The 27294-nt window shown below is 44.2% G+C and overlaps 1 protein-coding gene across 2 annotated transcripts; it reads right to left on the bottom strand.

The window, feature by feature from the left end:
• Nucleotides 1-915: 915 nt before the first annotated feature.
• On the bottom strand, nt 916-27224 carry serinc5 (serine incorporator 5). 2 transcript variants are annotated; one of them, XM_061261239.1, is made up of 12 exons: nt 26796-27224; nt 20083-20250; nt 14042-14220; nt 12563-12645; nt 9363-9456; nt 6323-6534; nt 5555-5647; nt 5239-5365; nt 3917-3986; nt 3054-3093; nt 2485-2632; nt 916-1814 (listed from the first exon to the last, which is right to left on the bottom strand). In XM_061261239.1, exons 1-12 carry the CDS (start codon nt 26820-26822, stop codon nt 1670-1672), a joined length of 1386 nt encoding a protein of 461 aa, XP_061117223.1. In that variant the 5' UTR covers nt 26823-27224; the 3' UTR covers nt 916-1669. The 2 variants fall into 2 exon arrangements, with proteins under 2 accessions (XP_061117223.1, XP_061117224.1); XM_061261240.1 differs by lacking the exon at nt 26796-27224 and adding an exon at nt 26028-26346.
• Between the last annotated feature and the right edge of the window lie 70 nt (nt 27225-27294).

Below are 27294 nucleotides of genomic sequence, written 5' to 3'. Positions count from 1 at the left end.
TGGCTTACTTTTAAGCCACAAATTTGTGGCAGCCTATTAAGGCCTTGAGAAGAAAGTGTGGGGACTCTTTAGGAAACAAAAGGGTTTAAATTCAATTCTGAAAAAATGCAGCAAAAACCAGAAGACACTGCATCCCTCAAGGACTGGAGTTCGACATCCCTGTGCCAAAGCATTAATGGAACCACCAGATTGAGAATAGACTATTTCTAGCAACAGAAGTAGCAATCAGCAAAGCGGCTTGATTCTGAGTTTAAATGCAAAACCATGAACATAGATAAAAAGCAAGCTTAGCAGTCCCCTAGCCATGCCCTAGGGGTATTCTGCTCAGCACCGGGATTCAGAACAAATCTTTATTTCACAGTTGGCAGACAAGGAAAAGAACTTACAACTAGTCTAGTGTATGAGGTGACTTTGGAACACTTTGACTATGACTGCAAAGTGCAACTTTTATTACACAAGTGGAGTGCCACATATACACATTTCCCTGTGTAGTGCAAAAACAAGGTCCTGTGTCCTATTTCTCACTGGATTTGACTCTCACCTGTCAAATACTTCAAAAGAATCAGAGCTCCTTCATCAACAAAATGACCATCCAGATAAGTACCCAAAAATATGGATCTTCTCACAGGTTACAGAGAAGATCATTAACACCCAAAATAAATACTAGTTAAATGTTTTAGATGTAAAATCTAAAATCCATTACAAAATGTTTCTTAGCACATGTATATCAGTCAGAAACCAGTAAGAAAAAAAAAAAGAAAGATGTTCTGCAACACTAACTCCATTCAAATGCTGGGCTCAGGATACTAGAACTCTGTACCTGATGCTCAACACTTAAACTGGAAGATAAGACGCACACATGTACGGGAAACATTATATTTGAAAGGGGGAACAAATGGAAAATAGAAACAAATCTGTTTTGTGCACATTTACTCTGTGTAATAAATACACTTTATTTTGAACACACATACACATAAAGCACAGTCTTGTTCTTGGTCATTTTGAAGCACAAATCCTGAGATATTAGGCCACTGAACTCTGTTTCCCCAAAACTGCATCATGACCGCACAGGCAGAGATGATGTACACATCCTTAACCACAATGATTGTAGCTCCACTAACAAAATATACAAACTGACCACACATTTTACATTTACATAAGAGTCAGCCACTTCATTTGGAAAAATACAAAATGTAAAAATACTACAAAAATTACTTTAGTGTGTCCAAACAAAAGCCAAATAAAACAGAAAAACATATTCCACGGAAGACGAATATGGAACTAAAAGCTGTGATTTAAAAAACGAAATACAACACCATCTGTTGCATAGAATACTTCTTCTACAAACAGGATGTGATGTTACGGAAAAGCCGCTGGCGGCGGAACCTGTGAACCTGAGCACTTCCTGTCCCCACGGCCCAGCCAGCCCGAGAATCGAAACGGCTCAGGAAAGGGCAAAATGGACGACAAACAACAGAAAAATGTAACAGCACCCCTTTAAAAAACACAAAAGAAGTAACGAGCCTGTCAGGCAACAATAGCTTATCCAGTATGCGCAACAGATATTTTTTTAAAAAGATATAAAATAACAAAACACGCTGGGTTAAATTCAGAACGTATAAAAAGAAAGGGAAAAGAACAGAAGCGTTTCCTCCGCAGGTAGCAGGCCTCAGGCCTCGAACCTCTTTGGACAGACCATGGGAGCCACCAGCGTCCACATGTACAGCACCAGACACACCCAACATGACGCCATCTTGATCCAGAACACCGACCAGCTCCCGTCCAGCAGCTTCTCGATCTTGGCGTTGTCGTAGCTGCGGAGAGAACAAACAGCCCAGTGTTATTAGATGCACATCATGGGATGTGTGAATGTTTCACTCTAGCTGCTCATGGGATGTGTGAATGTTTCACTCTAGCTGCCGATGTCCAGTGGACACATTTGTACTTTGGGAGAAATATTTGTTCATACAGTAGTAAAGGAAGGTTTGGGTTGGGTGTAATAATCTGAGAACTTCTCACTCACGGGACTGTGTTCCTGAAGGGCGGGGTGTTTGCAAGTTCACGGCTCTATTAGCCAATTAGCTTGAGTAGTTTTACTGAAGGCGTTATTTGCTATGAAATCCCAAAACAGCAACGACCCTCCTTGCCACCGCTGTCGGAGATATCCCTCTCTGCCTCAGCTGATGTGGGGTGAGCATTCTGTCGCAAAATGGCTGCCGTTGCATCACACAGGTGGATGCTACACATTGGTGATGGTTAAGACAAGTTTCCCCCTCATCACTGTAAAGAGCTTAGAGTGTGAGAACAGGGCAATATAAATGCAATGATCTATCTATCCAGCCTCATGAACAACAAAAACCTTCAGCTGATGCACAACAAATCAGTCAGAAATGGAAGCTGGCACACACAGGCGCAGCGCTGAAATTAGGAGCCGTAGCTTCTGTATGGACCCCTGGAGGAAATGACACGGTGTGGCACACTCACTGGAACCAGTTGGTGACCGTCATCATGACGTAGAGCGACCCCAGGAAGAAGATGAAGTGGAAGTAGGCATAGCTGTAGACCGTTCCGTCCCTCTCATCGTACTTCACGTTCTGACCTCCACCTTTCCTCTCATCATCGTCATAATCATCTGCAAAAGCACACGTCTGTTAACACACGGGCAGCACCGCGCAGTGCTCACTTCTGCCCACCAGAGGGCTCCGTTATCTCTCTCGTTTCTAATCTTGGGAGTCTGGAAGCGTTTGGCTAGACAAGGTATTTCACAAAGAGATTCCAGACTTTTCATGACAGCTGCCAAAAAAACTGACTCTGGTTTTTCATTCACCAAATACGACTTAATACTTAAATCATGAATTGCACTGTAAATGCTACAAAGGAATTTTCCTACAAAGGAAATTCATAGTATATCAGAGAATAATTTTTATCTATGTAGCGATTGAACAATATTAAACATAAACTACCTCCAAATTGAACTAAAACCTCCAAATGTACTGAAGGCTATGTACAGAGATGTCTTTATCAAAGGGGAAATTGTGAGAGCGAGTACTAACCCCCATCGTCTGCGGGACAACAGAAACAGCACCGGGCCCTCTGTAGGAGAAACATTAATGCATTAAACATGAACTCATCTCCAGAACAGCACTGAATATGAACTTATCTCCAGACCTGCACTAAATACGGCGTGTGTTGGTTTATTAGCTCTCAGAGTGCCAGAACACACTCTGAGTGTTCTCCGGTCATTTGAAAATTCAGAGCACTACGCCCTGGGAGTGCTCGGAGTGTGTACTGGTTGCTCCGGCTGAACAGCTGGTTATCTGAGTGTCCGATCATTCCAATCTACAAAATGGCTGACCAGGTTATTACCATTTTTAAATTAAGGGAATTCTGCACGTCTATGACATTTGAATCACAGAGCTATGAAAACAGCAGATTTTCAGAATTAATGTGCGTACGCACCCATGAACACATCTCTAGAACTGCATTAAATACGACCTGAATATCTCGCCCCTGGGGCCATGAATTCATTGGCAGTTGACAGAGCAGGGCCGGTCATATTTTTGTTCATGGATTTTAATGTACACTTAAGATTATATATTTTGTTACTCTGGAGTAATAGACCTGTTCAACAGCAATACAATATATCAAGGATAAGGAAAATAAAGTAAGACTCGGCATATATCACAGTGTGTTTTCTTTGGCAGCCCCTGGGGCGTTCCCGACTGTAAGAGCAGCTTGTGTGTACAGTAATGAAATCACAGCCAAAGTTGTGTGAGAGCACATAGTAACGGGAGCAAAGCATGTTCGAGTGAGCGAGCACAGTAACCAGGGGAAAACATGTTTGTGTGAGACAGCACAGTACTGTGCAATTCCACCCGGAATCCCCACCCATTGACAGGTCGGTGACCACGGTTACCTCATTTTCTGGCATAGCTGTCCTGCACACTCGCAATGCTGCTGAGCTCCTTCTCGTGGTAGAGGTCAAACTACAGAAACACACACACACCCACACACACAAGATATGTAATTCTGTAAATAGCCGATTTACATACAGAGCTGAGAGAGCGATGAGAATCTATTGAAATCTGGGCTACAAATTTTTCTATGGGCTACAAATGTGCAACCCACTCCAGTCAGTCTGCACAATAACAAGGGAGCTTAATGGTGATTTAACACAGCACGGCGCAGAAACTGGCTTACGAACAAAAGGTCAGGGAGATTTTAACACTGAGAAACCACTCAATGTGTTCCACGCCACTGCTCTAACACCCTGCAAACCACGGAACATTCTGTGTGATTCTTTTCAGCCCAGAGCGAATGTAACGCACAGACTACGTTAAATACGCGAAGCAGCCGCAGTGCTGCACACGTGACCACACCCTGCCTGCCGAAGAGCTCTTTAATCTGCACTCCGTCTCCGAGCGCCACCGCCCTGCCCCCCCTTACATGTCCAAATGAGGGCCGTGATAACCGCCAAATTACATGTTTACATTCCATTTTGGCAAACGGGACCCGTCATTTAAACTCGCTCTGAATTACTTGCTTGAGTTTAAGGCTGACGTTTGCTTGTAACTTTATTGCAGGGTGAAACTGGTGGAAACTTTTACACAGAAAATAACACGTGAAATGATGATGATGATGCTCCCCTTAGACACCATTGGTAAAATACAATTTATGCACAGAAATCTGTACTCTCGGTTTCAAAATGTGTGTCTGCTTTGCCTTTGTAAAACTGAGGGTACGGATTGGCAAACATTTTCCACATTTAAATACTGTTTATAATTAAATAATGTATTTTTTGGTAACTCTTTTCAATAAGGTTCCATGAATTGGCATGAACTAATGTAGTTGTTAACTAACTACGACTGAAGTTAATCTGTACAGCTCTTTTAATGTATTTGTACATCATTAATTCATGTTAACAACTACATTAGTTAGCGTCATATTGTCATATTGGAATAAAAAAGTCAGTTAATGTATTTGCAATGGCCAACTAATTATAAGTTCATCCTACGTTTGCTAATGTATAAATATCATGTAACAAATACATGAGTTAGTTGTTAATAAATGCATTAACTAACGAAAAGTTGATTTCATGCTTAATTCATGTATTTGTCCATCAATAATTCATGTTAACAACTACATTAGTCAATGGAAATTTATGAAGCTTATTGTAAAGTGTGACAATTTTTTTATACCCAGGGTTCATTGTGACACAGGAAATGAGGCAAGCCCTACCAGGAGTACAGCAGGCAGCCGAACAGGATGACCGTGCCCACGCCCGTCACGATATTGTTGTCGCTCTCAGAGCCGGAGTTGAAGGGGAACACACAGACCGTGGCGTTAACTCCATCGTGCTCCACCACTGGGGGAGATGGGAAATGACAGGTTAAGGAGGGGCAACCTCCATATGGATATGATTATATCAACTCTAATGTGGCCTCATTTTAATCTTAGAGGCTTGTATGGTGCAGTTTGTGTGATACAGGGTACGTGTGTGGTACAGTGTGTTAGATTGTGTGTGTGTGTGGTACAGTGTGTGTGTGGGACTCACTCTCGTTGGGCTTGCTGGACAGCGCAGAGAAGGTCAGGTACATGACGTACACACTGATCACAGCCGGCTGCAGCAGCCCTGAGTTTGGCTGATCTGGAGAGGGAGGAGCCAGGGAGACGGGGTGGAGTCAGGGTGCGGAACGAGAGCGAGGGACAAACAGTCGGAGACATTGAGAGAAGAGAGAAAATAGAAACCAAATGGGGAGGGAAGGGAGGGGGGCAGGGACAAGGGGAAAAGAGAAGTGGAGGTACAGAAATGGATAGAGATACATGTGGAGGGAGAGAGAGCGAGAGGGCAAAAAAGAAAAAAACTAACAGCGGAAGGTTAGCAACCATCACTATGGAAAGACACAGGAATGTACAGGGATACATTTACAAAGAAATTATAATCCACCCTGTGGTGTGGAACTCCGGTCTTCCTGTAGGGATTAGTAACAAAACTCCACAGAGCTAAAACTAAACCTAACAAAACTCCATAGAGTATAACAGCCTTCAGCTGAATCTAAACCTAACAAAACTCCACAGAGTATAACAGCCTTCAGCTGAATCTAAACCTAACAACTCCAGAGTATAACAGTATTCAGATAAAGGTAAACCCAAGAAAACTCCACAGAGTTATTCAGTTAGTAACAATATCTGAGGAGGTCCCAATTCTGAAACATATTTTATTTACACATCAAAGCATGACCTATCAGAGAACACCTGGAAGAGAAGTATAGCCCTCCTAACCCCTAACCCTATCCCAGAAGGCCCTAGCAAAGGGACTCACGTCTCTGGATGAAGGGTGAGATGGCGAGCAGGGACACGATGAGGCAGAGGCTGGAGTTGACTGCCAGGAAGATCTTGTTGAGGGTGCAGGCCTCAGGGTGGGTGTAGAACCAGCTCATGAACACCAGTGCCCCCACAGCGACCGTGAACAGCAGCAAGGTGACCAGGCCCAGCGCCACGTGCCACTTCCTGCTGTAGTTAATGCCTGATGACCTGGGGAGACACAAGGCCACAGTACAAGGCACAATCAAAGCCCGGTCATTTGTGTTTGATTGGTCCAGAAGACCATCACGGGGAGACCGCAGCGCAAGCGCCTCAAGTCCCGGCGTCCCTTTGCGATACAGGCCCAGGAACTGCTCAGTACAACACCAGCTGACATCAGCAAGGCGTCCTGGGTCAAGGCAAGGTGGAGGGAACAGTGGAAAGCAGCAGAACCATCTAGGCTTCACAACTACATCGAGGATCCCACAGACGTCCCTGGTCAGCACCTGCCCCGTAAGCAGTGGACAACCCTCAACTGCCTGAGGACAGGCGTGGGACGCTTCGGTGAAGCAATGCAATGGTGGGGCCTCACGGACAGTGCCCACTGTGAATGTGGAGACCCCCTACAGACTGTGGAACACATTATGACCAGCTGCCCGAAACACCGCCCACCACATGGCGACCTAGGCCTGATGAACCTGGATGACGAGACGCTGGACTGGCTTGCTGCAACGGAGCTGAGGATCTGATGACATACGCAAGAAGAAGAAGATTGGTCCAGACAGATTTTCTTCTGATAGGATAGGATATTTTCAACCTGCCAGTTTTACAATCATGGTACGAGGGCATTCGTGGGCAAAAAAGCAACAATTATCTCAAATTCAGTTTGTACAGAGATGTTATGATTCCAAAGGCTGTGCATATGAACACACTCATTTCAAAGAGAAACACTGACTTTCACAGATCTACATACACAGATTAGTAAACAGGTAAGATCTTACAACATACTCCTTCCATTGCTGATGCCTACACTGATCTTCTAATCTAGAGGCAAAGCATGCAACCATATTAAACACTGCATTTCCCTCCAATGCCTACTAATATGGAGAAGAGTAGCTAAAGCTCTCATAATAGAGATGCAGTTCTGCATGGTTTCTTTTACTTCCCTTTCCTTTGTTGGCTGTTCAACCTGAGCTCAATCTGTGTTTGTGTACAGCACGCCCCTGACCACAGGGCTACAGAACTGAGTCATACTTCACTGCTCAGCTAAACAAACGCGGAAGGCCCTGCAGAAAACAATCTTCTCTGTCAATTCTGATGTTTACCCCAGATTTCAAAACCAAATTACCACCAGTCTGAAGTTTTTTTCAAACAATATTTCATCCAGCATCTTCATATTGCTGTTCTAACCTGTTAAAGGTTCTTCCTTGATGGTACTCGAGGTTATGTACATGTGATTGTGTAGAAACTGTAAAATCATATTCAAGTGATATTACTGAGGTCCATGCTGGGACATTCTCATTGGAGGAGTGCAGAGGATCTGCTCGTTCAGGCATCGCTAACATCTGCGTCATCACAGAGCCTGGCCAATGGCTCGCGCCTGCATGTCTTCCGTTTGGGCCATTTGATTGGACAGGCTCTATAGCTGTGCATTACCTCTGCCTGAGCTCCCTCTCTTTCCATCCTGCCTCTTGCCAAACAAACGGGGAAAAAAGAAACACTAATAAACCATCGGTGTTATTTATGGATTTTGTTTAACTTCAACATGTTATGTGGAAAACTGGTTTTGGCAGTCTGGTTCTTTGCCTTCCCCCGCCCTCCCTCTCCTGTCTGCGGGGAGGAAACAGCATGTGGCCTGTGTGCATCCCCTGTCTCAGTGCGGGAGGGGTGCCAGGGTTCAGGGTTCCCACCTCCCCCGGGTAAATAACGGGACTGGAGGCCCGTTCCAGAACTCATCCCCCGGATAAAGGCGTGTGAAGCCGGCACTCCAGAGCAGATGGGAGACCAGCACCGCCCAAGCTGAGCTGTCTGGGGGGTGATGTAGAAGGGCCACGCATGTAGGCTGACATGTGGAGAGCGAGAGAACAGCATGTGACCGTTTCATTTCTGCCGGCTCAAACGTGCTAATAATTACATGTCAAGCTAACGTGCTAATGATTACGCTTGAGAGTGACATGGTGTGCTGGGTTCAAACTTGCTCACGATTATGCTTGTGTGCAATAGGGAGACCAGGCTAACGTGCTAACAATTACACTTGCAAGTGACGGAGTGTGCCAGGTTAATGTGCTACGGATTATGTTCACGAGCGATCCAGAGTGTGCTAGGCTAAAATACTAATGATTATGCTCCTGAGTGATGTAGAGTGCGTCAGGCTAACGTGCTAATGATTATGTTCCTGAGCGATGTAGAGTGCGCCTGGGCTCGGATTGGTGTAGTTTTACATTGTACTGGAAGAACCGAGAGGAGACCCTGGCAGTACACCGGAGTTCCAATAAATACCGACTTCCTCTCCAGACCCTGGATGTGTTATGACTGTTCAGGCACATACTTTTAAATAATTTTTCCTCATGCCCCTTGAATCAGGGTTTGGAAAACACTACACAGAGAACCTCTTATGATCTTCACCTGACTTTTGCCCTGCCTGAGCCTAGACAGACATTTTAAAGGAGACTGGAAAATGCTACACAAGTGTTAACCAAGTAATTGGATTCAGGAGGTAGACCGCCCTGTGCAGCAGTGCAGTAACTTTACTGAGAGGAGACATATTGGCCTGTTGATTCTACAGTCTCCCACTGGTTGCTTAATGAATTCCAGTTGTTTGGACTGCAATGGAGAAGTCCCAGACTGCGTTTCCTCCCCCGTAGGCTAGGGCCATGAGAGAGAGCGGAGGAGGGGAACTGCTTTTCCGACCCCGCCCTGGTCTGTTTGGTGGAACAACTTCTCTGAAGCCTGTAATTTTCACTGGGTTTGTGAAAATAGCAGTCATCTTTTACTTCAACATTTAAAAAAAGAAAATAAATCAGTGAAACTGAGACGTGCAGTGAGGAATGTGATCTTACCAGTTTTTGTTCCATCGGTGAGCGAACTCCACCAGGAGCATGAGCTGGATGAGCAGGAATATGAACCCACCGACCGCGCCCACGTACCGCCACACTGCCAACACAATGAGCGCGTGGTTACATGGAGAGATGGATAGAGATAGATAAATAGACAGCTCACTGCATTCATATAGCGCTTTTCTCATACTCAAAGCGGTTTACAGTGACAAGGAGAAACTCGCCTCAACCACCATCAATGGGTTGCTCCCACACTGGACACTGGAACCCCCTCCCTCTTTGTGATGAGGGTCACGGGATCTTTAATAGCCACAGTGAGTCAGGACCATTATGGTTACAGGACCATTGACCATTGACAGCCCATGAACTGACACTACATTACAGGACAATGACTGTGTGTATGAGCTTGGTTTCCTCTGAACAGCATGCTTGAACAATGTGTCCACTCATTGGCCTACACATAGGGATAGGCCTATTTGTACCAGTTCAGGAGTAAATCTTGTCATAGAACATACCAGCTTCAGACTCAACATATCAAGCTACCCATGAACAGTAGTATTCATTTAAACTAGATAGCCGCAGGCTAATGTAAACTGACATCATATAGCTAATTTTGACTGACAGGTCCTCTGCCAATATAATCTTAGAACCAACTACTAGCAGTTACTAAGCATTTCAGAAAAAACATGTTAAGAAACATAAATGTAAAATTTTTTTCACAATATTTCAAGCAAGGCAGCAGCAGAACTCCATCCATCCATCCATTATCTTAACCCGCTTATCCTGAACAGGGTCGCGGGGGGCTGGAGCCTATCCCAGCATACATTGGGCGAAAGGCAGGAATACACCCTGGACAGGTCGCCAGTCCATCGCAGGGCACACACACCATTCACTCACACACTCATACCTACGGACAATTTAGACTCTCCAATCAGCCTAACCTGCATGTCTTTGGACTGTGGGAGGAAACCGGAGTACCCGGAGGAAACCCACGCAGACACGGGGAGAACATGCAAACTCCGCACAGAGAGGCCCCAGCTGACGGGGATTCGAATCCAGGACCTCCTTGCTGTGAGGCGGCAGTGCTACCAACAGCAGAACTCATCAGTGATAAATTAAATGTGCCTACCCATGAAATGATAATGCAAAGCAGCCAATCAACACACATCTAGAGCAGCCAAAATCAGCCCACACATTCAGCACAGAATGCTGAAATAAGCCTAACTCGCACTCCTAGATTCCTCACATAATGCCTGCCTCAGCATTTCACACACAAGCAACATATCAAGTTAAAATGTCTCCGTTTTTGGGTGGATATTCCTAATGTGAAAAAAAACTGGCCAGTACTCTGCATTCCATTTCTTTTCTCACACTGTGAAACTAACACACCCTTTACTGCACATCATGCACATGGCTCTAAATCTTCTCTCTAGACCCAAAACCACCCTGAAGAACCACCCGTTCCTCTACCTGTGTAAAGGCCAACCAAGCCATGGTAAGAGAGTGCATATACAGTATATCAAAGTGGTTAAAACATACGGTACACCACCATGTACTTCAAAAGATACTGCAAACTAAACAGAGGCCCCTATTGTACAGAGTCCTCTGTCATACTTGGACAAATTTACAAAAAAACCAGGTTGTTCATTTCGATAGAGAACTGCCTCTTGCTATGACTCGGTTGAGTTTGGAAAAGAAACCAAAGTGGACAGAGCTGAGCCATGTGACCACACAGGCCCCTCCCACTCCTGAGTAAGAGACGGGCAGGATTACAGGGTGGATGTGCACCCAGACCTCTGCATCTCTCTCTCTCTCTCTCTCTCTCTCTCTCTCTCTCTCTCTCTCTGGCCCACACTACAGATGACACACATACCAGTCAAAGTCAGAATTCCCCTGTGGATGAGCCACTGACTACACTCATCTATCCACCGCTGAAACTCCACACACTGACTCATCACTTTAAACTGATAAGAAAAAATACTCATTTTCCCTCTCTCTCTCTCTCTCTCTCTGGAGCAGCTACCTTCTCTCTCCTTATAGAGCACCTAAACCAAGCAGTGAAACACAAACGTATGAAATAATTCCCTCTGTGCTGCATGGCAGAGCCTTTAGTGTCAGTATGAGAATGTCTTTCAAGGACAAATGTTCAGAAACACAAATATGATTACGTGTCCTCACACTGCTGACTTCAACCTGGAATGTAAGCAACAGGAAATTGGATTTTGAGCAAAGGCCGCACCTACATCTCAAAGGCAGTTCTTTAAGCCCACCCCCCCCAAACTCACTGAAGATGAAAGTAGAGAGGAAGCTTTAAAGGAACAGGGGGGAAAATCTCAGTTACGGTGGCACACTCCATAATCCAGAGGGGACAGGGAGAAGAAAAGACGAGATCGACCTCAATCAGAAACGAATGCTGAGCTAACCCAACCCTGCAGGGGTCTGAGCTGCTCTTGTTGAGTGGGTCTTGCGGAAGGGTGTGGATTTTTTATGTGTGCCTTAAGACGTTTTTAAGTCATTTTTCTCTCAAGTAGATAATATTTGCTTGATAACCTTACCCCCATTGGCAAATCTTGAAATGAGTAAAACTGTTTGACCCCATAGGCGATGTTTTTGTTTCATTTTCCGAGAAAATAATAAATTTGAAGTCCTTTTTTTGGATGTTTTTCCGGTGCATACCCAGGGCACTTTGAACTGCAGTTGCCTTGGAGCGCATAACCATTTTCCACACCACAAGTATACATCAGTAAATCCAGGAACCCTGGTCCAATTAAGCCCTTCTTATCACAAACCCAACTGCATTGCTTGCTCTTGTGAGTGGTTGAAGGCTAGGCTACAAGGCTTAGCTTGCTCTTGTGAACGGTTAAAGGCTAGGCTACAAGGCTTTGCTTGCCCTTGTGAGTGGTTGAAGGCTAGGCTACAAGGCTTTGCTTGCCCTTGTGAGTGGTTGAAGGCTAGGCTACAAGGCTTTGCTTGCTGTTGTGAGTGGTTTAAGGCTAGGCTACAAGGCCTAGCTTGCCCTTGTGAGTGGTTGAAGACTTGGCTACAAGGCCTAGCTTGCTCTTGTGAGTGATTGAGGCCTTGTAGCCTAGCCTGCACTTCAGGAAATTGCCTTTTATGGCTGAGCCACTTGGGAAGCCACATATAAACATCTTTAACGTTTCTGTTTATGAGGTGTATAACGACGAGGACAAAGCAGTCCTTACCTTCGAGGAACATTTCCTGGTTAGGGAGGAAGAATGCCCCAGCACAGCAGCCAAGTAGCACAATGAATTTAAATAACCAGAATCTGCATGTAACCAAGAAATAAGCTTAAATTAGTTAAGTTAGGACGAGGACAACAGTCTACACCATAAATCATCTACATGATAAAAGTACTATTCCAGAAAATGTAATAGTATCTTTTACTGAAAATGTGGCTTTAAGGAAGAGACCAGGCTTGTGAGACCAAAAATATTATAAGCACATCTCAACAGTCCATACTCTAACCTTGTCTTAAATTGTACAAAGAAATAAACAGCAATATAGCCCTAAAGCTTACTGTATACAGTGCATTTGTTGGACCAACAAACGTTATTATAGAAGAAACACCCAGAACTACTTGGTGAGAACTGGAGTGAAGGTACAAATATGTTAAAGTGCAAACATATTTCTACCACAAAAAGCCAAGTAATATTGCAAGAAATATAGTCATTATGCTGGCATAGGGACATGCTTATTTGCATAAACATCATGCCCATATGCATGAACTTTTAAAATAAGCCCTCCAGCAATGACTAGCTGAGGTGACTCAGTGTAATAATATTCAAGACAAATACATACAAATCTGTACTTTTCATTTTATAAATTATATACAGGCAACAACTAAACTACTTCACTTCTTCCAATAATTTCAGTAAGTATTATAATAGTGTAAATTGACTGAGCATTGTCTGACCTGACCAGATATATTTCCCATATTTTCAACATCAAGTTGTGACAGTAACAGTATAACAGAGAAAGCTAAAGATAAACCATCAGCTGTAGAAATTGTCCTTTTCCCGAGAGCAGCAGGAATTCTGTTAGCTGTGACCTATGACCACCCATCCCAGATCCGGTCATATGCCTACCGCTCATCTCCACTTCATCCGCACACACCACAAAGATCCAATTACTGCGATCTGAAGAGCTTCCTTCAGCTGTGAGAGCGTGTGCGTGTGTGTGTGTGTGTGTGTGAGCAGCGGATTCCTTTTGATGGAGCGTTTCATTAATACCGCCATTCAGCACAGGCGGGTGGTGTGGGTGGGTAATAAGGGCCGGTGGAGAGGAGGAGGGAGGGAGGGAGAAGCGGGGGAGGGGGCAGAGGCCAGGGGCCGAGGGGGGGGGGGGGGGGGGATGGGCGGGAGCTGGGAAACTTTCCAAGTGCCCACTCTCTGGAATGGAGGTCCCGGTGTAGGCCTACAATCTGCTCAGCTCAAAGGCCCGCTGGGGGTCCTTCCACATGATTCATCATGACATATCGCACTCTGACTGCTGTAAACTTCTGAATGTGTCGGGGTGGGGGTGGTGTTTGTTACGTACCCGTTGTGGGGCGGTGTTTGGGGGGGTATATACCTGTTGTGGGGCAGTGTTTGGGGGAGTACACACCTGTTGTGGGGGGGAGGGTCTACATACCCGTTGTAGGGGATGTTCGGAGGCATACATACCCGTTGTGCACAGCCGCTCGGCAGCCCGTGCTAACACGCACTCTGAAGGTGAAGATGGAGAAGAGGAAGAAGAAGCAGGCCATGCCGAAGCACACCTTGTACACGGCCGCATAGCCCACCAGCGTACTGCAGTTCTCCCCAGCGCTCAGCGTGTCACACATCTCCGTGTAGAACGGGATCTGAACAGAGAGAGAGAGAACTGGGCATCAATCCACAGGTACGCATGATCACTGGCGGGTAATACTGCATGTTTACATCTAGTGAAATACTACATATGCTAAAAAATTTGCTTTTCATTTTATAAATCATATACAGGCATGTAGTTCTGTAACAGACCTGGGTCAAATGTGTAATTGTTTTGAATTCAAATAGCTTGTTGCGCTCGATTTCATCTTGCCTGGAGCTACTGAACCAACCAAAGGAGGACCAGAAGGTGGGGTTTGCATTTTTTGAGAGTATTTAATAGGTTCCAATACACCAGACAAGCTCAGTAAAGCATAAAAAAGTATTTGAATTCAAAATGATTAGCCTATATATTTGACCCAGGTCTGTTCAGAGGTTCACCAATCAATCAATCCCCACTTAGTAAATACACTGGCTGCTTTGCGGCTCATTCTTCCAGATGTAATATAGCATATGTGCTGAAAGATTTGCACTCCTGGTAGATTTGTGGTCATGAGTAATGCTTGTGTTGACTTACGTAAAATGGCATAAGCTTGCGTCATAGAAACCATAAATAAAAAAAAATGTGTTAGCTAGCATAGCAAGACCACACCACATTCTCCAGCTAATGTTTCCATACATTCCTGTGGAATTATCCCCTATTCATTAGCCAGATTAGGCTGGAGAGTGTTTTCACTCCTCATTCATTGGCTCTGTGTTCGCAGGCACCAGGCTGTGTAGTTTCAATTTGCTGTGCAAATGGAGGGACTATTGATACACCATCGCCACTATGCCGGGTCAGTGAACCTTTAAAACTTACAACTCCATGCTTAGGTAAGAAAGGAGAAAGCAAGACGTTCTTTGATCAGTGTTTTCTTCTTCTCCCAATGCTAACAGGCTATTAGATTGGGGAGAAAATGGCTAATTGTATCCACAAAAACTTTCACGGTCCGAAATAAGCTGAAAAAAGGAACAGTTAGCAAGACCAACGGCCCTTTCATAGAGGCGGCTAGCGGAGGTCCTCGATTCGCTTTTCAGGAAGAGTGAAACAAAGGCGGGGCGAATGAATAAATCATAACCTCATTTCAAGACGCCTCTCTGTCTCGAGATGGACGGATCGAGTCAAAAGAACAGGAAACAATAGACGGCAGACATGAGGCTTGAGGTTCGTGGAAACAGGCGAGTGATTCTTCACACAAGCCTCATTCAGACGTCAAAGAGAGCTTTTAAACTCAACATCTCCTAAAAACATGCCTATCTCAACCAAGCATACATGCAAGTGCCATTGTGCTGAAGCCAGTCCATCAATGGGTCTTCTTGCAGCTGCTGATAGCAGACAGGCTTTGAAATGAGAATTGGGACTCTGAAACGGTCAACACTCATCTCAAAGAGGTCTAGTAAACTCAATGTCCCCCTATGAGCTCACAAATAGGACCGCGTCCTCCAGCAATTGTGTTGTTCAGGCAAGCCAACTATATCACGGTACTGTACACCTGATTTCACTTGTGGAGCCCGAACAAAAGACAAAAGAAGAAAACAAAAACATCAGCATTGAAATGCAGCAGGGTCACTAACTGTGTGAGGAGTGGCACGTGAGATCGCAGGACCTAACCTTGGGCAACAGTGAACACATTCATGCGTTTGAAATACAGTCACAGACGGTCATTTAGTTGTTGGCACCAGAGCGGTTTCCTTTGATTAAAATACCAGATTCAAGTGTAACAACAGGGGGTCATTTGCATTTTTATTGCGATTCATTTGACGACAAACAAAGAGGGGAAGTGAGCCTATCAGTGCTCTTACTTATTTTAGGCTTCAGACAAAACCCAAGTAAACTAACTGTGGAGAATGTACCCCACGGGGCTACACAACCAAAGCTGGCCGGCAACAATTCCTTTCTGAATGACCACAGAGGTCTTATTGCTTGTCTACACCAGAACAGTCAAGCTCAAGCGATTTCAGAATGGGTCAGCGGGCCGGATTCTCTGTAGGAGATTAGTGCAGAAATCAGACAGGAGCAAATGGAGAAACCTCACCAAGCCTGCCGCTGGTGTGTTGGGGGTAAGTGTGGTTGGCATGGCGACACACGGGGAGGGTCTTTGCTTTTCCAACTACACTGGAATGTCACTTTGTTTAACGAAACTGCCCCTTTTATTCTCCCAAATTCGGGCTCACTAATTGCCTTGAGTTGCGGATTTGCCACCCACATTTGCGGAACGAGCGCTGTGCTTGTGTGATGCATTCTCCCACAATCCTGTGCGGATTTTCCATGTGACAGGCCACACAGAACTACAGGAGATCTATCCATATCTCTTACTAGTGAGGACCGCTAGCAGGAACTAGGCCTAATATCACATTACAGTTATTTAGCTGATGCTTTTCCAAACTTACAGTTAAATAGACTAAGCATGGGACAATCCTCCCTGGAGCAATATGGGGTTATGGGCTTTGCTCGAGGGCCCAACAGCTGTGCATAACTTATTGTGGATACACCGGGGCTTGAACCACCATCCTTCCAGATCCCAGTCATGTACCTTAACCACTAGGCTGCAGGCTGTCCCACAACAAGTAAAATACAACCGTGAATTGACAGCAGGTCTCAGAAGCGACTGCTTCACAGCAGAAAGGATCTATGATTCACTCTGTCTGGTTCTATCTGGTTCCCTCACACTGCAGCAGGACAGTCAGCACGTGCTGATGCAATACTGCTGCAATACAGATTTCTGTGCTAGAGTGCAATATCTAGATAAATATTGTAAATAGTGCTGTACCTTGGTATTCAGTACAACAAAAGGCATTTTGACTGAACCAGACCAGACAAACAGAATATCAAATGAAGTCATACTGACTCACTGACTGAGAAAGCCCTGCAGAACCTTCCATCATCATTAACCAACCCTGCAGAGATGCTGACTGTTTACATCTTACTCCTGAGTTGCCATTTCAGACACGTATGCGTGAGACTCCTTTCATGACCCGACCCTCTCTGTCTGGTTCTCACACTGAATGCATAAAGAAGGGAATCGATCGATCGCACTACAGAGTTTTTATACTTAAAGCCTGATGCAACACTGTTGCAACAAAGATCTTGTGACTTGGGCATATTCTCGTAGTCCAGTATATGAACTCATTAAAATAGAGAAATCCTCTATTAGCAGAGGCCATACTTGACCTAAAGAAGTTCTACATATTATTAATTTTAGCACACAGACACTTTCTTCCACAAGATATTTTCCCAAGGGTACACTCAGAACCTGTTATGATGTTTTCTGATTGGCTCAAGTACAACTGATAGACACGGTTTGAAGCGTGGAAATCACAGACTCAGTTGATGAATGAAGCCTGGCACTGCGATACACATGACATACATTCCATTGCGTCTACTAAATGAGCCACATACAAATTATAATTTTCCCCATTATAACAGCCAGGTGACGCAGCCATCCTGAATGGTTCAATTATTTCACCCTATGAACAAATCATCCGCACAACGCAAGCTCTCCAAAACTCTTCACTTCTTTATTACAGCAGTAACAGTAAACACGAAACCCATTCCAAGGCCAACTTTAATGGGAAAGACATTAAAAAAGCATCTGAAACTGACAGTGATGACTTCAATGCTCAACTATACCAAGGTATAAGGTGAAAGTATTGAATGATCGACATTCCTTTACAAACTAAAAGAAGGTAGCACAGCTTGATCGATTCTCTGCAAAAACATTTAAAGACTGAAAGAGAAGCAGTCACATGTAACAGTCACAGCTTGGTGGCTGCCACAAACTGCACAGCCTGATTGACCGTTGACAGTTGAAGCAAACAAAGTCGTCGTCAGGGTCTCCCTCTGAGCATATTTCCAGCTGTTCTTATTCGCCTTTTCGTGGTTTTGAAGGCACACCACAGCTCAGGATCACACATACCCACTGAGATCCTATTTGTTAAGCAACACAAATAAATGTTTTTCTGATGAGGGCTGCTAAAGTGAATGTAATTACTTAATTTACTTTTAACCTGACAAGGTGGCTTCACACTCCCACACTAGGGCTGTGGCAGTAGTTCATTAAACTCTGATTTGTTTATGGAAACAAAATTAATACAGTAATTAAAAACCTCCAATTACAACCATTTGCATAATACGATGTGTTATGTGTGAACTGCATAACTGAGCAGAAACATTAATGTTTTCAGAAATAAACTATCCACAATGATATTAGAAAATGGGTTAATAGAGGAACCGCATTAGTCCCAAAAAAATCACATATTTGATCATCTTAAATCTGAGGCCCAGCAGATTACATTTTTAGTTGCTGATAATCGTTATCAAGCCATTATCAATCACATTCCTGGATTTAAAATATCGTTTTACTTTTATTTGTTTCAGATTATGGACATGCTCAAAATCCATACTTGAAAGCAATTACTGGAACGAAACTGATAAAACCATGATTAACACACATTGTCATCAGTCATATTTGCGTATGATACATTCCTCACTTATGTCCATGATCTATATTGCAGTTATCCTGATCTGTCTGTGGGAAAGCCCTGGAACTCCCATTTCCCTCTTATTAAACAGAAATCAGACCAAGAATAAGAAGAGCCAGGATGAACTGTCCATAAAGGCCTTTACTATTGGCCTTACTGTGTGACTGTGTGTGGCTGTGTGTGTGTGTGTGTGTGTGTGTGTGTGTGTGTGTGTGGGAAATAGTTAATAACTAAAAGCCATGGGGAAGGTAAATGTAAAACAAACGGTTCCAGGTTTTTTGGCCGTCTATTATGTTAATGGCCTGCATAAGAGACAGTTGGTGAGTTCATCATTTGAGATGAATCAGGTCTGCAGCCAGGGAGAAGTCAGGAATTCACAGAACAAGAACAGGCCTGCTGTTTGTCTTAAGGTATCTCCCTACAGCACCATTCCTCTGAGTATATCATTCACTTCTTTCTTTTTTCCCCTCTGGTATTCTCGTTCCACCCATCCCAACGTTGTTTTCACAGGAGGGCTCGTTACCGAGTTTGGCCTCAAATTACAAATCTCATTTTCGAGGTGCTTTCGAAGCAACAGCCTGAGGTCTATCGTTTTATTCCCCTGATTGGCTCACACAGAGTGAGGAAATGAAAATCCCCAGACCCTCAGATCGGCGAAAGGGCACACCTGGGGGGGGGGTTTTTGCCCGATAGTGCCTTTTTGTGGAGTACAGGATGTGGCAGGTCACGGCACAGATTCCACAGACAAACCAGACCGTCAGCTCCTTCTGTCCTCTGTACAACTAAATAAACATCCAGTTGATAACATGAGAATCCAGTGCTATACCAGATTATACAAATGTCTCCAAAAAGAACCCTGTGATTCCATTGAACAAGCATAAGCAACTGCTGGTTTTCCACCCTCCCTTTACCTGGGAGTCAGGTGTGAAAACAGTCTGGTAAATCAGTAGCACTGAGAGAAAATAAAACCAGGGCTGGATTTGGATTAATGTGGGGATTAATGATCCCTGACATAGACAAACTACTTTTTGCCGGGCAACACGGTTCTTTGTCTGAGGGAGCTTCCCCACTTCCCAACTATGATATAGTGTGGCCGTAGCATGTGGCGATAGCGTGTGTGTGTGTAGCGTATGCGTGTAGTGGGTGCTTGTAACGTAATGTTCGTGTAACATGGCTGTAGCATGTGGCCGTAGCTTGTTCTTGTAGCATGGCTGTAGTGTGTGGCCATAGCGTGTGTGTGTGTAACTCATGGCCATACCGTGTGTGTGTAGCGCATGGCCATAGCGTGTGCATGTAGAGTGTGGCGAAGCATGTTCTTGTAGCATGGCTGTAGAGTGTGGCGAAGCATGTTCTTGTAGCATGGCTGTAGCGTGTGGCTGTAGCGTGTGCGTACTCACGTTGTCCCGTATGACCTGCTCCACGGTGGGAGACATCATGATGACACAGATGACGGTGACCAGCAGGAAGTAGAGCGCGTACATGGAGCGTGTGCCGGTGGACTGTTTGATCTTCGGGCAGCAGCCGCAGCACAGAGAGCAAGCCGCCGAGCCACAGCAGCACGCCAGCTGAGAGAGAAAAACATTATTACCATTATTATCTTATTATCATTAACGTTTGCTTCTGCAACACACTTTCACTTTTCATGCAAATAAAGCACATTTCAACTTGGGAGACAGAGAGGGAAGGAGGAGGAGAGAGAGAGCTCGTTACCAAACGAGTATGAATAATTAACACATCCTGCCACTCGAGGCGCAAACACTGAAGGGACTAGTTTAGCGGGAAGAGCCGCGATCTCTACTCCAGGGACCGCGACTGGCTCATCGCCTGGACTGACGTTCCCTGTCCGTTCCGGTCAGTCAACAACACAGGCGGAGAAAGATACTCCCAACAGCACGCTCGTTTTGTGGTTAAACAGAGCGGTCAGTGCAGTGCGGGGTGAGGGGGGAGAGCTGCCTGCAGCGGCCAGTCATCTCCTCTGAGCGACACTGACGTTACGAGCGCATTACTGAACAGAGACGAGCTGCTGAGGGACTGCAAAATGACACGGGGGTTTCCTAATCTTCAGAAAGACTGTCCAAAGTGACAGAGAATGGCAACCCTGCTAAAAAAACCCCCAATTCAGACCAGGTCCCAGCTTGACGTGGTTTAGCTAGCTGGTTGACCAGTTCAGACCAGGTCCCAGCTTGTCATGGCTTGACCAGCTCAGGCTGGTTTTGAAACAACTGGTAGCTAAGTATCCATTTGAACATATGAGGGCTAGCATTTCTAAATGTACACTGGTGTTGTAAACATGGAGAAATCCCACGACTTAAGGTGTGACTACATTTAGACCACACTGTCTATAATTACTTCAACATGAACCATGGTTTTTCCACATTGAGTAAAAGAATGTGATGTTCCAGCTTAATTCCTGATGTGCGCAGATGAAAGCTTTGTGAACTGGGTGTGGAACACCCAGTCTAAACACATGCAGTTCCGCTTTAGGTCAGAGCACAGAGATATGACTATGACTTATCAGAGCACAACCTTCCCCTGCATTCAGCAGTATTCATATTTAAAAAATAACAAAATAACTCAAATAGAATGTTCTGCACTTCTTAAAATGTCATCATGTGATTGACAGAAAATCTTTTTTTCAATACTGGATATTTAGCAGTTCTAGTCCCTTTGCTTTTATTGCAACCAAATTTGTTTATTTTATTCATTAACAGCCAGCCATATTATCAAGGCCTACAAACTACAGTTTTGATTATTTCTTACAGCTTGTTAAATGCCTATTCATACATACAAGTACACAAAGCCAATCAGCCTGTCTTCACATACCAACTGACTGCCAACCGACACTCCAGCCCTGCACACTGGAACAATACCAGTTTCCCCCGACAACCGTCCATGATCCCCTAACAACGGTCGCTGAAAAGGCAGCGGCCCCTCCCTCCTCCGCAGACAGGTGGCCGGCCTGCCTCCATCTCACATTCATCCCACAGCGCGACCTCATTCCTCTACAGGAGCTACGCTAGGCCATACGCTAGCCGCGTCGTTAGTAACGCATGGCCGGCTGCCCCAACCCTCCTGCTATTTACACGGACACCCTGCCCCCCACCCTAGCTGTGACACAGCGGGTCCCCACAAAGGGTGACCTTTGACCCCCCTCTACCTCCCTTTGTGTGACCCGCTCCCTCAACACAATGACTCCCCCAGCCCAGAACACAATGCCCTGGCCACTGTCCCACATAATGCTGAGGCTCTCCGGCCGCCCTGTGTGTAGGAGAAGAGTCCCTCGTCTTTTATGCATACATTTCTCTGCTTTGTGTGGGAGAGGGAGTGGGGTATGGGGAGGGGGAGAGGGGTAGGGGTAGGGGGGGGATTCTGGCCTTGTTGTGGTCACACGCCCTGGTTTGGGCCACAGTGTGATGCTCATGCTCGTGCTCTGACTCGGACCGTCTGTTCTGTGCTTCAGCCGCTGAGCAGCGATCTGTCCCTGCGAGGTGTTTCTGGCGTCCTCTCTGACTTGTCCGCAGGCGGGCAGGTGGGGAGCCAAAATGGTTGTTTTTTTCCTTGGCTGTTACAATTAGGCTCATTAAAAATCCATGTGGCCTCATGCAGCTGCGAGTCGTGCATTATTAAAAACAACAAAAAAAAATTGGTTGGAGGAAGGACACTGTAAAATAGGTCATGTAGAATGCAGGCACAGAAGCCTGTGTCCTACTGAACAAACACAAGAAAGGGCTTTTGGCTGCTTCAATGCCAACACATCTTCAACAAAATCATTCCAATACCAACATATCTTAAACAGAATCACTTCAGTGACAACACATCTTCAACAAAATCATTCCAATACCAACATATCTTTAACAGAATCACTGCAATGCCAACACATCTTTCACAAAATCTCTATGCACCAAAAAAATCTCTAATGTCCACAGTGCTGATATTATGTCACGCCCCAAACATGAAACAACCCACTGTTCCTAGAGGCTTCAAGCGGTTATTTCTACAAAAAGGTGGATAAAGTGAAGGGTCATATATCTGCCTGGTCCTGACTGCAGCTCAGCTGAAGGAATGCCATGTGTGGGTGTCCAGCAGGGCCCGATGGTGTTTTATTACCCGGCCTTCAACTGGATTTATCTACAGCCTTTGTGCTTCTGTTACCGTTCGGAAAAGAGCCTGGATGCCCGAGACGGAACTATACAGTACAAACTCAATTTGTGTTGGAAGACGACTGTGTGCGGAAACCAGAAACAGGAGCAAGAGGTGGGGGGCGGGAACAAGCAGACCGGCATTTGCCAAGCTCAAACACTTCTCACCTTCACCAGAGGAGAAACACAAAGGCCCATTTGTACAAGGTTGGGCCTGCAAAGGAAGAGGAATGCTACTAGGTAAAAAAACTGAAGATAAACAAAACAGGAAAAGAAGAGGAAAGGCTGTTGAAAGGACAGAAAGTAAGATAATGAGGGACGGCTTATCTGGTTAAGCAGCTGAAAGCCGGGCAAACAGAACTCATTCAAGGCCGTTTCAAGTGCCATTTGGAAAACGTACAATGTACTGTATGTCCAACTGAAAGGGAGGGAATACGCTCAACAGCACGTCTTTACAACTTATCGCATCAAAGCAAGGCTGAATGACCTCACTCACCAAGAAACTGTTACAAAGAGAAACGGCTCTAGTGTAGCCCTGACCTGCAGTTCACTACACAAACAGATTTAAAATAACTGTGAAGTTCAGACAGGAGATTACTCCACAGTCTAAAAAATTAAAAGCTTGTCGCTATTTTCACGACATTTCAACTTAAAAGTCACCAAGCACCACAAAAACATGTCGATGTTTATTTTCAACACAAAGAGTGACAACTTTCTGCGTTGTGTAAATACAGGGCTGAGGAACACATGACAGCCATTTTGAAGCGACTGAAATGAAGGGAGATGCATCATCTTTATAAAATAAAAAAAAAGGTACTGATCTATGCCAACCTCATAGCCAAAACTGAGAAGTGGCATGGTGTATGTAATACAGCTGATGTTTTAAAATGTATCACATCAAATTATGTTTTTTTGCAGCTTGTTTATTCAGCCAAAAGTAGCATTCCCCTTTTCTTTCCACACTCTGTGGTTATAGTAACACTTCTGCCTTCAGTACCAAGATGCCTTCACACTCACTGTCACTCTCATTACACATAGAATATTTTCAGCCTTGTACAAAGAAAGCATACATTTAGACCAACACGTTTGAAAACAGTGTTACTATATGCTGTCAGTTTTATAAAACAGTGTTAATGGTTTGTGGTATCTGAGTTAGTCGGGGCGCTAGCCTGCCATGTTGGTATCCTAGATAGTAGAGGAGCTAGCCTGCCATGTGGGTATCCTAGATAGTACAGGAGCTAGCCTGCTATGTGGGTATCCTAGTTAATACAGGAGCTAGCCTACCATGTGTGGTACCCTAGCTAGTACAGGGGCTAGCCTGCATGATGACATTGGGGGCATTTCAATAGGTTACATTCACAAGCCTATTTTGAAGCAAACACAGTAAAAAACAATTGTTTATGTAAATAATGCATGTTTTACCTTTGTCCTATAGACATTTCCTGTTATGTAAAAGCACTCGCATGTCTCAATTTGACACACTACAATGTGTGATATTTCACAGGACAAAAGAGTGGTAAACAGTGTTGACTGCATTTGGCCTAAATGCATCTCACTGGCATGGTGGAGTATGTCTATTCACATTAAAAGAAAGAAGTGAAACTGAACTGCGTCTTCCTCCTCCTCGGGCTTCATATGGCATTAAGAGAACAACATTACTGCAAGTTATTTGGAATGAAAATAATCGAAGGGAGTCCATTTTGTTTCCCTCCTATCAATTAAAAACTACCAGAAAGTGGTTAGAGCTTCACACAAATGCTATGACCGGGTAAACTTAAAACACCCCACAGCAAAACCAAGCACATTAGCTAGTATGGAATGTTCAGAAGCCCATTGGGTATTACAGCAATAAAAGGGGTACTTTCTTACCACAAAGAAGCCCACCTACACATTTTAAACACTCAGAAGTGCCTCACGATTGAAAAGGAAGGAAAATGTGATCTAACCCACGGTCTTTAGACCCTTTTATTCACAACACAATAGGACTGAAATAGTACCTCATGATCTCATCTCAACACAGAAGACCTACAACAGCCACACATTTCACTAAAATGTGGCTCAATAGGTTCTATCTTCCATTCAGCAAGTAATCACGCCCAAATGTTATCAATCACTACTGTCATTCTGTACTTTGGTGTATTTCAAAGTAAAAAAATCCAAAATTATATTAAATTCAAATTGACAGGTCATAAACACCCAGTACACATATAACATGAAATCAGGCGGAAGTATAAAAAAATACTTTTAAAACTACCTTTTGATTTAATACTACTGCTGTTCAGAACCAAAATATTTCCTAAACCTAAAGGGCAAGTTTCAAAGACACAGATAAAGCTACACCCTGGACTAAATTGAGTTTTGTTTCAATTTTGAATTTAGTCTAGGACTTGGCTTAATCTGTGTCTGTGAAACTGGCCCAAACAGTTAAAGTCAGGTCAATCAAGAGCACTGTGGGAATGACTGGAAAGTGTCTAATTTCAGCTCTCCATGAAAAGACTTGTGCAGGTGTAGTCCATTCAGCATGCCATGATGACGCACAGGTCACTTCCTCCTCCATTTCCTGTGCCTGGAGACCCTAATGAACACCACCACCCCTCCCCCGTCATGGACACTGGAACAGCTGGTCCGCTTGTGTTGTGCTCCCAGACTGAAGCTAATCCAAACAACAGGCCATAGTGGGTCAAAGCAGGAAATTAAGACCACCCGCAAGCATACTGCCACTAAGACCTGCAGGTCACCCTTTATGGAATGATTAGGCTATTATGAAATTCACAAGAGATGGATATTATTAAATTTAATTATGGTCATAGTACACCGAATTTCATTTTAATTCACCCCAACTCCTTACTTTAGAAAGAGAAAACCACAGGAGAGGCATCCCATGTTTCAAACAATGTTTCAGTCACAAAACTGAAAATGCAGTTTTTATTAAATTAAATCATAAATAGCTTTTTACAAATATGGTATGTTCCTTCCAACAGGTTCAAGCATTACTTGACACATTATGAACATAATTCAAAGTGAATACACCCTCCTAGGAGTACTGCACATTATAAATAAATAACATAAAACTGGGGCTGGGATTCCAATACCTATTCAATCTAGTGAGACAATAGAACCATACAATTACTGAACGCATTTATATACCAATAGCATACCGTTAAGAGCAAACAGATAATTGAAATATTGTAGTTTATACCTACCATGTTTAGTTTTGACCCGTGTTTCAAAGCAGACAAAATCCCATTTTGTGAGAGTGCAGTATAAGAATGACCATACTCAACTGAAACCTCCTCTATTCAACTGAACCAGGACCTATTACGTAATGAGAAAGCAGAAGGCTGGACATAGACTATCCTATATCAGAACAAACCATCACGTCATGTCTCTACGAGGACAATAACCATATTACTACAATTTCAATATAGTCATTAACACGCAAGCTACTTTATTCCAAAAAAATCTATCGTTTGTCGACGTTCTTCCTGTGTAGACAGAATTACACTACGCAAAACCATTCAACCAGCCACACAACGTACTTTCCCAGATGTCGCCGATCAGCCGCATCCGTTATAAACAAAAGAACCGCTTACAGATCAAAGCAATTGATTTCTACAGGCAACGACACGCTTAGAAATGTCTGCAATGTTGCTGAATCGGTTCTGCTAAATTTCATAATTGTTTTGCTACCCATCCAAGCTACTGTACTAACCGGCATATGTTAGCATCCCAACGTCACAGCACATCATCACTAAGAATTGTGAAGGACGTTTCAAAACAGAACCAACGATTCACATGAAAACTGTTTTAATAAAGCTTTAGTAACGTAACATCTGTTACAATTCACCCACAATCTAGCCGACGTGGAGACGCAAATGATTGCGGCATGTTAACACTTATAATGTAGGTTACCGACAAATGTCAAAGTCAACGATAAAAACAAGTTTAGTTCGTTTGCTATTGTCACTTACCTGGGAAATGCAGCAAGGCGTACACATTTTGAAGAAACGTTTTTTTAAAATATATATATTATATATTTTATTTCTTAATTGGGGCCGACTTCGGACAGTGACTCCCTTCCGTCCACATGGAACCCAGAGTGCAGTCGCTATTGTAGCGTATCAATCTGGATGGAGACCAGGCTATTTTTCTCTCAGTTGGAAGGAAGCGATGGCGCTACAAGGCAGCTGCTTTAGCACCGAACGCAGACAAAAGCCACTGAAGCGTCTGTAGACCGATGCGAGTGGTTCGAGTAGGTTTTTGGGCTGACGAGATGCTACACTTCTTGAGTGACGAGATCGGTCTTCTCCTGATTGAAATAAAAATGTATTTATTTCCACCTAGTTATTGTCCTCTTTTATATGTAACAACGTCCACTTCTCACCTTTATTTTAAATCACTTCCGTTGTCGTCACATTGTTCTGGTCTAAAACTACATTCCGGTCAGACCAGTTTTTTTTTTTAATCCGC

The sequence above is a fragment of the Conger conger genome, chromosome 11, assembly GCF_963514075.1.
Source record: "Conger conger chromosome 11, fConCon1.1, whole genome shotgun sequence".
NCBI lineage: Eukaryota > Metazoa > Chordata > Actinopteri > Anguilliformes > Congridae > Conger > Conger conger.
The sequence above is the reverse complement of the archived record's forward strand: the minus strand, read 5'-3'. Positions and strand labels throughout refer to the sequence as shown.